This window comes from Sylvia atricapilla, chromosome 20 (genome assembly GCF_009819655.1).
Source record: "Sylvia atricapilla isolate bSylAtr1 chromosome 20, bSylAtr1.pri, whole genome shotgun sequence".
Taxonomy (NCBI): domain Eukaryota; kingdom Metazoa; phylum Chordata; class Aves; order Passeriformes; family Sylviidae; genus Sylvia; species Sylvia atricapilla.
Genome location: NC_089159.1, coordinates 7,678,967 through 7,692,694, shown reverse-complemented (window position 1 = coordinate 7,692,694; position 13,728 = coordinate 7,678,967). Strand labels below are relative to the sequence as shown.

The 13,728-nt window shown below is 48.8% G+C and overlaps 1 protein-coding gene across 1 annotated transcript; it reads left to right on the top strand.

Moving 5' to 3' along the window:
* The first annotated feature begins 7,482 nt into the window (after positions 1 to 7,482).
* On the top strand, positions 7,483 to 11,245 carry HASPIN (histone H3 associated protein kinase). Its single transcript, XM_066333455.1, has one exon. It carries the CDS (start codon positions 7,491 to 7,493, stop codon positions 10,251 to 10,253), a length of 2,763 nt encoding a protein of 920 aa, XP_066189552.1. The 5' UTR covers positions 7,483 to 7,490; the 3' UTR covers positions 10,254 to 11,245.
* Positions 11,246 to 13,728: the final 2,483 nt, after the last annotated feature.

The window sequence follows — 13,728 nt, the reverse complement described above, 5'->3', positions numbered from 1 at the left end:
GCCCAAGCACCTTCTGGAAGAGCCTTTTTCTGATATCCAACCTCACCCTCCCTGCTCTGCTGCAGTTCCCTCAGGTCCTGCCACTGCTCACCAGAGAGCAGAGCTCAGTTCCAGCCTCCAAGGGGACACAGGTACAATCTCGCACCATTTCTTAGTGATAAAAGCCTTCCTCCAGCCTTTACAGGGTAAATTTTGATTTCTTAAGCATCTGCATGAGCAATGAGAAGCAGAGTCCTTGACAGTCAACCAAAATACCTGCCTGGTTCCCACACCCGCACACCAAAACCCAAATTAAGGAACTAATGAATAAATCCTGGGTGTGTTTAAGGATAAATCAATGCTTTCCAGGAACTGGAGCTGAGGAAACAAGCACAGTTGACAAAGAGGATGAGCAGCCTGGGTTTGTGTTGGGGAAGATGAATCAGGGGAACCTTATAAATATAATTGCTTAGCAAAGATTCTGAAAATATGAAACCTATAATCGAAATAGAAATGAAAGCTTACTTTGAGTTATAGGATACTCAGTCTTAGTTACTAGATAACCTGAAAAAAATGGTCTAGCTAGCTGAAGAAGAATCCCTTTTGATTGAGCAGAACCCTTTTTGCTGGCTAAGGGATCCAAAGATCAGTGTAGCAAAACAGAAGTTTAAAGAGTAGTTTTTAGAGTTTAAAATATAACACAGTATGGTCATGTAGTAGTTCTTATAGGCTGTATGTAGATTCTATAGGATTTTGTGTCTTGTGTTAGTTGGTCACTGTAAATTAAAATATTCATCACAAAAGAACATATAATGTATTGTAACAAGGACCTCGTGCTCTTACCTCTTCCTCCTCTCCCTCCTGCTACTCTTAACTCTCTGAACTCTCTTACCTCTTAACTCTTACTCTTACCTCTGCTCTTAACTCTTCCCCCTGCTCTTGCTCTCTCCTGCTGTCTTCCCCCTGCCCTTTGCTCTCTCGCTCCCTTCTCTCTCAGCTCTCACCCTCCTGTTCTTTCTCCCTCTCTCTTTGGGACTTCCCTCCAGCCCCGGCTGGTGGCTGAAGGCAAGACCCTTTTACCCACGACCCTGCAATAAACCCACATGTTCTAGAATATCCAGGTTGGCAGAATTCCTTGTCCCAGCCGTCCACGGATTCGCCGACAGGTTTGTTTTGGGGAAGGGATGAGGGCAAGAGGCTCCCAGCCAGGCCTGGCTCACCTTACCCCAAATGCCCCTGCATGCAGCAAAACTTCCAGATTTCAGTCTCATGAGGCTTCTGGAGCTGCCCCAATTCCATCCTGGGTCATGAGGGATCAACAGCACAGGGCCAGTGACAATCCAGTGACACAGCGCCTGCCTTTATCCCCAGCTCACTGCAGCAATGAATTACAGAGGGAGCCAGTAATTGCTAAGTTCATTTCAAGAAATATAATTTCCTGTAATTTACCTCTGTTTGCCATTAACAATTACTGTGCTCCTGTATCTCCTTTTATTTCTATTAGGCAGGAAAAAAAAAAAATCAAGCCGCTGCCCTGCACAAATCCCTGCCCTGGGAGAATCACTCTCAAGATGTCAGGCTTTATGAAAATTTTGTCCTTTGTCCTCCTTAAATTCCATATCAAATTCAAACAGATGGATCTGGTTTTTAATGAAGTTGCTCCAAATCACAAGAGAACCACAACCAGCGTCATAAGGAATGAAACACTCATTTTATCCCTCATCCCAGAGCCATCCCTAGAGTTCCTCTGCAAAGGGAAGGAAAACTTTCTCCAGCACCTGCAAAACTAGAACACAAACCTGCCTGTGACAAAACTAGAACACAAACCACCTTGTGACCTGGTGGCTGCCAGAGCAGCTCTGCCCTGAGCCTTTGTAGGTATTTTCTAGGTCAATTAATCTGAGAATGGTTAAAAAAGCCAAAAAACCTTAGAGTGAGAAGTATTCTGCTGTAGGTGAGGCCTGAAGGAGTAAATCACATTTGATCACTGAAATTAAAATTAAAAAAAGAACGTAAAACTGATGCTTTCTTGTGCTTTTTGAGGCATCAAGTAGAGGCACTGGTGCAATAGCTGTTTTGGAATAAAAAGTATCCATTTTTATCAAATGTGCCTCAGAATAGTGCTCAGAAGAAGCTAAATTTTTGCTGACAAAGCTGCTGTTGCAAAAATTTAGCTTGTATTGAGCTAAAAAACAATCTAGCTGGGACTTTTTATGGGTGTTGTTTTTATCACCTGGTATTCAAAACTTCAGGGGTTTTTTTCTTGCCTGGAAATCAAATCTACTACTGGGTTTGTCAAAGTACCTGTAGAGGTTAAATAAAAGCAGTTTGTTCGTAGCAGGGGACTAAATAACCCAACCAAGTCTAATTGTCATCAGTTAAAGATTCAAATCATGTAAGGTCTCAGTTCTTCTCAAGGGATAGAAGCTGAATGTTCACTGCAAGGTATTTCCCTTTTTGAAGTCTATATCTTGAATTTCACATGGAAAAAAAAAAACCCAGTCCTACTCCATTCCCACAAGGGCTGTTTGCTCAGTCTGGGAGTTCTCCCAGGGAGGATTTCTCCTCCAGGACTGAAACTCCTCCTTTCTCTTTATTTTTATTTTTTTCCCCTTCAATTCTTGCCATGTCACACCTGTATTGAATTCCTCACTCAGTGATTGCCTTCTCATAATTCACATATACTCACAGGACACACACATCCCTTCTGCTCCTCACCTCCTTTTCCTCTACCCAGAGCTGCTCTCAGCCTCCAAATGCCACCTGTAAAAATTAAACTTTCAGCCTCTGCCCCTGATCCAGGGGCATTTGAAATGCTGCAAGGTCACATCTGACACTGGGGCATGGAAAGATTTCAAGCTCAGGCCAAGAATATCTTTCAATTACACCCAAAGGGAGCATGTGTTTTGTGCAGACAGTGGCAGACAGCCCTGGCCAGGACACTGGTGATTCACCACGGCTGCTTTTGGGCTTTTGGGCTCTCATCCCGGTCACTTCCAACACCAAATGATCGCCCCCAGACACAGACTGGTGCCCATGGCTTCCCAAAGAGTGACTCAGAAATGCTGAGAGGTTTCCCCAGCACTGAAATGCTCCTGCAGCAAATGTCTGAGCAGGCAGAGGCATCTTCTCTCAGGAGCAGGCGCCAGAGCCTGAAATAGCAGAGAGACGGGAGGAAGTAAAGAGGAGATTTGGCAAGGAAATGAAGGCAGAAAAGGCAGAGGTCAGCTCTCTGTTTTAGTGGTTTCTTGTCACGCTGTCACGCTTATAAGTCAACATTTAACAAAAAAAAACCAAAAACAAGGTGAAGAGTCAAAGTTGAGAGAGGAAGTCGCTTCAAACCCCAGCTTGTGCCCACAGAAACCAGTAACATCAGCCCTGAGCTGAAGGTGATGGGTTTGGAGGCAAGAACAAAGGAATGTGTGGAGCCCTTGGAGAAAAATGCTCTGTTCAGCTTCTCTTGGAATCCTGGCCGGGTAAATCAGCCACTCTTTAGCCTCCTACCCAGCCTTAATGGAAAGGGAACTTGTGGGAAGAGTTTTTGTCACAACGCACAGGAACATCCAGCACTGTCTGTAAGAAGAGAAGGGAAATGGGGGAGTGCTGAAACTGCAGAATCTGTCCTGTCTTGGATCCAGCCCTCCATTTCCAGGAGACCATTTTCAGCCTTTGAATATGTTCCATATTCCTCCCCAAGTCCTGAATCTCCTATACAGAGTGCAGGAATGTTGTTATTATTAGCTGCAACATTTATCCACTCCTCTCCCCCAGCCCAAGAAGGGAAAGTGCTTGAGGAAGATCAGAGGAGAAGGAAAAATAGTGCATATCTAATGAAAGCAAGCCATCAGGGCCTGTTCTGTGAGGGAGCTGGCACTGAGTCAGGTAAGAGAAATTAATAAAAGTGCACATAAAACACTGCTGAGAGACTGAGTGCAAGGACAGCTGGACCAGCAGTGCTGTGTTGCAATGAATTCACCTCTTAAAGTCAGAAAATAAAAGCATTACTGGAAAATAAGAGAAGAATGCTGAATCAAAGCCTGAAAGGTGAAGGGGTTTAATAAAAAGTGTATTCACATTAACCACTGATTTAAAGGTGAAACCCTGCTCTTGAATACACCTAACAGATCAGTATTTACTTCTTTGATAACATAAAGACATGAAATTGGTCCTGGCTTGATATCTCTGCCAACTCTTGTCTTGCTCCAAGTACTGAGGAGGAACCTTCCTCCCCTTCCTTCACCTTCCTCAGGGAAAGAGCTATAAAGCATAGAATGTGGCCTCCACCCTTTCCTCCCTGGAATTGTCAGCTGGAAACTCTCTGCAGCCACAGGAAAACTCAGGAGATACTCACACTTGACCCCCAGAGGAAGGAGTTTCAGCCTGGCACCTGAGCTCACCTCAGCTCTGCTCCAAACCAGTGTGACCAGTCCCCAGTTCTCCAGTGCAGCTGATGTGTCCCAGCTGTGCCACACAGACCAACTGGAGCCAGCTCAGCCAAGCTGGGAGTGGGAGAGCCAAATCAATCTGTTTGTGGCATTGTGGCATCGCTCAGCTCATTCACCCCGCTGGAATAAGGACAGGAAATGTCTCTTTAGAGCTACAATTCAATTACCCTCCAAACAAAGCTGCCCCAACAGGCCCTGGAGCCCAGCAAATCTCCATGGCTCATCTCTGATGCCCTCATGTCAGTGCCCTGAGGTTTATAATGAAGAATTACTGATGCCCTTCTGCTGATGAGCTGAGCTCCCTTTCTCCTGCAAACACCAGGTCTCTGCATTCTGCTCTGCAGAGCACAGATCCACAGCTCTGCACACAAACCTGGCAGCTTCTGAACATGCTGAGGGAAAGCCCAGGTCTGGGAATCTTCCTGGAGTGTGAGAAAGCCACAAGCAGCTGGTGTCATCCCCAAATAAAGCAGCACCACAAAGCACCTCCTGTCCTCCTGTGTGAAGAAATGCAAAGCTGGGTGAAAGTGAGGGGGCCCACCAGAGATGACACCAGGAAATTGTGGCTCTGCAAAACCTCTGCCAGCTTTGCATGAGGCAGAAAGGTCGTGAACCATCCTGGCAGCTCCAAAACCTCTGGAAAATCTGCGGCAGCTCCTCTGCCCGCAACACCTGACCCCAAAAAACTGCTGCCAGCTCCTTCACCTGGCTGGGGACAGGTGGATCCTGACCCTGAACGAGGCATTTGCAAATCTTCTGTCACTCAGGGAGATGCCACAACTGTGCCACCGCCACCAAGTCAGGGCCACACCGCCAGGCCACGAGGCTCCTGCACAGGGGACGTGACTCAAAATGTAGATTGCAAATAAATTTAGAAGCAGACACGGCCAGGCTCCCATGGAAACCACACAAAAAGCCAGCTGTGGTTTGGATGAGCTGAGTCTTGGCAGTCTTGGCTAATCCCTTAAGTGCCATCCAATTACTGCAAATGTGTTTGGCATCTGCTGCAGCGACTGCAAAGAATTAAATGGTCGATGGCACTCGGCGGAAATTACAAGTCGCAGAACCCTGTAATGCATTTAGGAGGAAAAAAAAAAACATCTAAAAAGGAAAATAGCATTACCCAAGACAAGAGTTGTCCTCCTTGAGAGCCATAAGGGACAACAAAAGGCACCCAAGTAATGAAGGAAGCTTAATTCAGAGAAGAAACTGGAAAAATAAATGAGAGAAGGATTGTTTGTTATTTTTCCACCAGGCAATATTGGTTAGGCCAAAGGAGACAGGAACTCTTTTTCTTCTGAAGGTCTGAATGAGAAATCTTTGTTTGATCTGCTGCTGTCTGTAAACACACATTAGATCTGTGGGGTTTATGATCAACCAAACACGACAGAAATAAATAAAACAATCACAAAAATAGGAAACAGAGAAAGAAACACTACCAAGTGTCCATCCTTGACTTTCTTTGGCATCCACAAAGGAGGGCCTGAGATCATTTCACTGGAAGGACACAAGGTCTGGCCAGACATCTTCTTTCCACAAACAATCCAAATTGCAATTACTGATAAACTGCAGCTGATAAATCAGCAGTGTCAGTCTCTCAGATTAAAGAATTAAAGGTTTCCCTGTGTTCAGTAGGGAGAGGGGAGTATTCAGAATGAAATCTCTGAAAGAGCAGGAGGCCCCTGCTTTAACTGCATCACTACAAGGGTTCCATACAGAACCCTAAATATTTTCTGCTCTGCGATGGCAAATATTCTCCCTCTGCTTCTGTCCCACAGCCAAAACCTGATTCCACTAAATCCAGAGGCAGAACAAAAGGTCCAGAATTTAACTCTGGGACTTGATTGCTTCTCTAGGCTCAGCAAAACCGCCTGGATGTGTCACTTGTTGCTGCCCCAGGGGAAGGTCCGAGCTGCCTGTGTGACCCCCACTCCTCAAGGTTCTGCTGCTCCAAGCCCAGGTGCAGCTCTCTGCTGAAGATCATTTCCCCCCGATTTTTTTTTTCCCAGCGATCCGCTTTTTAAGAACAACGAAAAAAAAAAAAAGAAACGAAAGCAACAAAAAACCCTCGGCTGCTTTCCAGCAACGCCTGGCTCAGACTGCGAGGACCTGGCGGTGCTGTGCTGCCACCAAGCTGCGTCCCGTGCCCGCCACCCAGTTACAGCCGCGACACCGCGACACCGAACCCTGGAGGGCTTCAAGAGTCCTTCCACCAGGAGCAGCTCCGGGACGAGGCAGGAGAGCTGCAGCATCTCTGCTAAGCCCTGAGCGCCTCTGGGGAGATGCGGGAATGAATAAAACATCCCGCTCGCTTCTGCGGGGTGAGGAAACAGCATCACACTATGGAGTGGAGACGGAGCCGCTCCACCCCTAACCCTGACCCTGACCCCGGGAACAGCAGCTGAAGGCGGCCCTCGAGTCTGCCCGGGGTGGGATACACCTGAAATACATTGTATTTTTACACACGTAGAGAATACATGAATATTATGTAGAATCATAGAACGCTGGGATTGGAAGGGACCTCAAAGATCGTCTATTCCCAATCTCTTGATGTGCAGGGACCTCTCCCTATCCCAGGTTGCTCAAGGCTTTATCCAGCCTGGCTTTGAACGCTGGGGCATCCACATCCTCCCTGGGCAACGCGCGCCAAGAGTCCCCCCCAACCTCCCAGTAAAGCGACACGTTCTGTACAGAGGTGTAACACACACAGACGGGTGTATTCCATGCAGAGGTATAGAATACAGCTGTAAAACCAATTAATTCTGCCGTCGCAGCGCCATGTCTCAGAATGTGGCTGGAGCAGCGCCGGCACCGCCCATCCAGGGAGTCCTGAAATGGCACGGGAGGGCTGCCATGGCTGTGCCCCGCACCAACAGTGCCAGCACCGCCGGGACACCGCGGGACACTCGGCAGTGACAGCGGCACCGGGAGGGCGTGTCCCGGGGGCGTGGCGTGTGGGCGTGTCCTTCCCGTTGGCCCCGCCCCGGTGCGGGCGCTCTCGCGCGCTCTCGCGATAGCCGTTCGAACGGCCGGCGGGCGGGCTCCCTCAGAGCGCCCGGCGCCGCCATGCCGCTGCAGCCGCGGCTGCTCCGCACGTACTCGCGGCGCCCCGGCTACCTGCGGCCGCTGCCGCCCCGCGACACATGGATCTCGTCGCCGCAGGACCGCAAGCGCCTCTTCAGCTCGAGCTCCGGCGCCTCCAGCGCCGCCTCCAGCGCCTTCTCCGCTTCCAGCGCCGTCTCCACCCCGTCGAACGACCCCGACTTCTCGCCGCCCAGCAAGCGCCTCTCGCGGAGCCCGGGTAAGCTCCACTCGTGGGCCCGGCGGCTGCGGACCCGCAGGAGGGAGAATCGGGGGTCGGCCGATAAGGAGAACCGCGAACCGGCCGGGAAGGAGAACCTAAAGCCGGACAACCGGAGGCGGGAGACCCGGGGCCAGGGAAAAGAGAACCGCGAACCGACGAGGAAGAAGAAGAAGAAGTGGAGCCAGAGCAAAGAGCCCCGCGGCCGCGAAGAGGAGCCCCGTGTGTCGCTGCCCTCGCCGGGCCCGTCCCCGCCCGCACCGCGCGGTTCGCGGCGCCGCCGGCAGAGCCCGCTGTGCACGGCGCGGCCGCCGCTGCTGTGCAGCACCCCGCAATGGGCCCCGCCGCCCCGCGGGCCCCCGCTGCTGCTCGGCTCGGCCGCCGACAGCGCCTCGGAGTTCAGGGACAGCGCCTCGGAGTTCAGGGACAGCCCCCCGGCCCGCCGCCGCCCCCCGCCCCTGCGCCTCAGCTCGCTCCTGCTCAGCACCACCGTCGAGGGCGGCTCGAGTCTGGGCGACTCTGTCCCGCCGCCCCGGCTGCCGCACAGCTCGCCCGAGGGGTGCTCAGGGCAGCGGCCGTCGCTGCTGGGCGCTGGCGAGGAGGTGCCTGGGTTGTGCCGACCGAAAGGCTCGGCTCGGAGCTGGGAGTCCCGCCGTGTTCTGAGGTCGGCGGTGCGGGGATCCTGCCTGGCAAAAGCTTCCCCGTGCCCACAGAAAGCCCCAAGCACTTCCCAGGAATCGCTGCCGCCCGTTGAGGGTGAGCCACAGTCCCCTGCGCTCTTTGACAGTGGCACTTGTGAGGAGCCCTGTGAGGTTCCATCTCATCCCTCGAGAGATTCGGCAAAAAGGAGCTCGAGCTGTCACAGAGGTCTAGACAGGGAGTTCCAGCTGGTGCCAGTGGTAGTCCTGGACCCTCTGGAAGTGCCAATGAGACTGAAGAGCATCAAACTCAACAGGCAGGCTGCTGATGTTCAACCTGCCTGCCTGCAGCCAGGATCTCCCGTAGGCCGCCAAGGAATCTTGGAGAGCGGACACAAGAGGACCAAGGGTGTGCCTGGGGAGGGCAGCGCCTGCAGGAAAGCTTGTATCAGTGGCTTCAGTGCCAGCCGCTGGGGCAGACACACCAGGCTCCGGCCGAAAAGGCACAAGAGCAAGAGGCGGCAGCAGCCCAGTAACTCCTTATTCAGACTCCAGCCGTGGCAAAAACGAACTCGGAAGGGAGCTCTGGAGATGTCTATAGGTGTCAGAGACAATGACTTTTCACTCCTCAATAGCTCTTATTCCTGGGCTAGAATTCGAGCCTCTCTGTCCTTCCACAAAAAGAAGAAAGTGATCACAGATGAGAGTTGCTGCAGCAGCATCCTCTGCACCCCTTCAGGGAAGTCCCAGCTTTCGGGATACCAAGCCAGCCTGTCTGCTGGTAAAGCTCAGGGCTGCTCCTCATTTGTTTCCTCCATGGTCCTGCTGGCTCCCAGGGATTCCTCCTCTGTCCTGGAGCTGTTCCTTACAGATGCAGAGAAAGTGTTTGGAGAATGCAACCAGGAGGGGCCGATTACTTTTGAGGAGTGCATTCCTTTAAATAAAATGAAAGACTGCAAGAAAATTGGAGAAGGGGTGTTTGGAGAGGTGTTCCAGATTGACAGCGAGAGAGGACCTGTGGCCTTAAAAATCATTCCCATTGAAGGGACTGAAAAAATAAACGGTGAAGCTCAGAAGAGCTTTGGGGAGGTTCTGCCTGAGGTAATAATTTCCAAAGAGCTCAGTCTTCTGTCTGAGGGCTCTGTGAACAGAACTGTGGGGTTCATCAGCCTGTACTCCGTGCACTGTGTGCAAGGAGCCTATCCCAGCTATCTCCTGAAAGCCTGGGACAAATTCCACGAAGAAACAGGCTCGGAAAACGACCGGCCGGACTTTTTTGGGGCCCAGCAGCTCTTCATGGTGCTGGAGTTTGAATTTGGAGGCAAGGACTTGGAGCGCATGAGGAGCAGCGTCTCGGTGGCGTGGGCCAGGAGCATCCTGCACCAGGTCACCGCATCCCTGGCCGTGGCAGAGCAGGAGCTGCACTTCGAGCACAGGGACCTGCACTGGGGCAACGTGCTGGTCAAGAGCACGGAAATAAAAGAGGTTCAGTACGTGCTGAACGGAGAGACACACTCCATCCCCACGGCTGGGGTCCAGGTCAGCATCATCGACTACACCCTGTCCCGCCTGGAGAAGGACGGGCTGACCGTGTTCTGTGACCTCTCCACGGACCAGGAGCTCTTCCAAGGCACTGGGGACTACCAGTTTGACATCTACAGGCAGATGAAAGAGGAGAACTCCAACAGCTGGACTGACTATCACCCGCACAGCAACGTGCTCTGGCTGCACTACCTGGCTGATAAACTTCTGAAAGGTGGGAGCTGCAAGAAGAAGGTGTCAGCTCCTGCCATGAAGAAAATTAAGGCGCAGCTCAGCAAGTTCCACAGGGAAGTGCTGACCTTTGAGTCTGCTCAGGATGTTCTGCACCACAGCAGCCTCTTCCAGTGAGCAGGGGTGCAAGGACTGAGCCACTGGCGCTGCCTTTCTCCTCTGCTCTTTGTGTGTGTTGGCACAATGAAGGGTTCTGATTGGTTCCCAATCTGTTTAATACAAAAATCTCCAAAAAAACCCCTCCCCAGTGTCTTCTCTAAGATGTTTCCATACCTCCTGGTTTTGAGGGGTGTTGGAGGTGAGACAACAGAGCTGACTTTGGAGAAAGGAGGAGAAAAAAGACTTCTTCAGGCTCAGTTAATGCTCTGAATTTCACATAAATTTTCTTAGCATTTTAGCCTTAGATTATTAAAAGTTCTTTTCTTACTGCATTGTCTTTTTTACAAATTCTTTTTTTAAAGGTAAAAACACTTCAGTTCTGGACAGTGAGGACAAGGGCTAATATTGTTGGCTCACTGGAGACAGAAGGGAAAACCCAGCCTTTGATTTAATTTTGGCAAAATTTATACCTGGATGTAAGGTACAAAATGTAAATATGTGAAGTTTCTGTAAAGGGTTTTAAACCCACTAATCTGTGGTTTTTTTCCCCTCTCTTAAGGACCAAGGAAGAGGTACCTGATTGTGGAAAAAAAATAACACAAAGTAGCTGTGTTCCTGATTTTTGATGGTTTTAATGTTGTGGCCTTGTTCACTGATAGGAGCTCAAATCTGTAACCTGGTGGTAGCACTGAAGAAATTTCTTCATTTATGTACAGGAGAAAATGCCCAAGGTAATAAATGTTCTTTAGCCTGGCTGCAGATGGACCAGGTGCCCTAAACTGGAAGCTCTCCTTACATTAAATCTCAATTCCCTGTTCTCAAGAAGTCCTTTGCTGACATTCCTGTTTATTAAAGAAATTGGGCTAAAGGGAACAATAAATCACACTAAAGTGAAAAGTGAATCAAATTATGATCCAGTGACACAGATGCATTAAGAAATTAAGAGGCAGCATCATCAAATTCATTACAACTGGAATGCTCAATGCAGTCTAATAAATAAATGTTGTATATTTGAGTATCTCAAAGATTCATCTTGGACCCTGTCTTGCAATCTCCTTTTTACAAACCCAGCAAGGAGACCCTGGGTTGGTTTTATTGTTCTGCCTTCCAGACACTGCACAGAGTGACCTGATGATCTGCAGTGCTTCAAATTATTAAGATGGAAATTGTGCTGGAATGTTCCCAGGCATCCTCTCAACCCCTTTTTTTTTCCCCTCTAACTGAATAAAGTAATGCACTGTAATTGAATGGCCTTAAAACCCACTTGGTAAGGCCTGCACTGAATGTGACATCAAAGAGTGTTCCTTGTCACAAGGGTGCTAATTTCATTTATGCTTTAAAAAAAAAAAAATGGATTTTAAAGGATTTTTTGCCTGCCTTGCTGCTTTGTTTCTGTGATTTGAGAACTGATTTTGGCTGCACAGGAGGGATGGGGAATGGGGAGGGATGGCAGGAATTAATGCCAGGAGAGGTGACAGCCCCCAGGGGGACCTGGTGCAATAATGCTGGAGATTCTGAAAGCTGAAACCTCAGAATGTTTCCCTGCAAACCGATTTGCTGATTTGTGAGCAGGTAGTAATTTTCATTAATCAAAATGTAAAGCTTCTACCTCCCCCCAAAACTGGACATTAAATTAATATAGAAACATTCATTATTTGCTTTAAAATGTGCTTGCAAGGAAGTGCAGCTGCCAGTGCTGAGCCCTCATTTCCTTTTATAAAGATGCTCTCTGATTAAAAAAAAAAACACAGAAAAAATATCGTGTACTAATCAGCCCTCATAAATTTTAATGGGAGGATGGTGACAAAAAAGGAATTGGAATAGTAAATTTCCCCTAATCAAGTTAAATGCCCTGAACATGTTTTCATCTGAGTGAAAGCTTTACTTGGAACAGAGCTGGATTATACATTTTAAGGATCTGCTCTCCCTCCTAAAGAAAGAGATTGCCAGAACCCAGTTTGCCCCTTCAGAAAACACAAGTTTTTTAATACACACCAACAGCAAAATCAGAGCCTTAAAGTGCTCCATCTTTTACTGAAATTATCCCAAGGGAGGGAAAGATTTTTCACAGGGATCCAAAAGCTTTAGGAGAGTGCAAAGAACAAACCTAGTTTTGTGTAATAGGTAAATCAGATGGATTCCAGGTAGGAATTCTTTAAATTCAGGTCAAAGTGGATTTTGTGGTGAAGCCAGCAACCCTCACTTGGAATATGTTTTCATCCAAGTCCCAGATCTCTAAAACATTTGCCTATTTTTGATAGAGAAGACAGATAAAATATGGATTACCCTGTGAATACTCTGTAACTTACCAGGGTGCTGTTAAAGGATATCATCTTTGCTCATTCCTTTCTGGAAAAATGAGACAATATTAAGTGCAGGAATATGAAAATGATCTCTTGGGAAGCTGAATGAGAAGGAAGAGCAGCCCTGGCCTCAGTGGAGAGAGAGAATGAAGACCTGCCCAGAATATCATTCAGAGGCAGGAAAAAAGAGGGAAAATAGTAATTTCTGCCCAATTTTGCAGTTGCAGACTGCAGCAGTTAATGGTGCTGCTGGTTGGCCACAGTGCCCAGCAGGAGAGGAGGCTGCCAAGGGAGAAGGAATTCTCCTTAGAGCTGAATAAAAACAGACTGGGAAATTCAACTCGGCCCAAGAGTGCTCCCATAAAACAAATTAGGTACAAATAGCCCAATAAAAGCTTGAGAGCCTTGAATCAGATAAATCCAGTATTTAGGTTCTCCTCCTAACAAGTGAAAAATGCTCCTTCCCTTCCCTGGAGCTCGTTGCAAGGTTTGTTTAGGTAGTAAATCTCTTGGTGGCTGTGCTGGGTTTTCTCTCGGCAGTTTGCTGAGAGCAGTGGGGCTGTTTTACAACCTCACCTCGACTGGCACCTTCCTAAAACGCAGATTTTGGGGGTGGTTCAGGAGCAGAGTTGTCACACAGAGTCACCTCCACTGGCAGTGACACATTCATGGTCACTTCAGCGTGGCCCCCAATGATTCTTTCCTAGGAGCAGACAGAAAAAGGGGGTTTATTTACTGAGAAGCCAGGAGCAAATTCCTGGTTCTTGGAATTTGGGAGAATTACTCCCTCCAAATGCTTTCCCACACAGGACAATGCAACAGCCTAATTAATTATTCAATATTCTTCAGGGTGTGTAGGAAAATGTTCCCTTTTCCATCTCAGGGGCAGACCCTTCCATGCTTTATGTAACATTTTATCCATTCAAGGTTGTCCTTAGGCACTGTTCCACTCGATCAGCTCCTCAGCCAACCTGCAGAGTGGATTCTCACAATGAAGTGCTGCCTTCTGTCAAATGTAAACTGAGCAGCTCTTTGCTGCAGTGCTCTGCTCTTCATCTGTTCCTAATGAAATAGCAGAAATGGGATTTTTAGGAGGATTGTTGTTGTTCAAACCTCAGTCTGTGCTCTGGGATTTCCTGGGACAGCCCCAGAGGTGAAGCACTGTAGGAATGGGATGGTATTGAAGGATG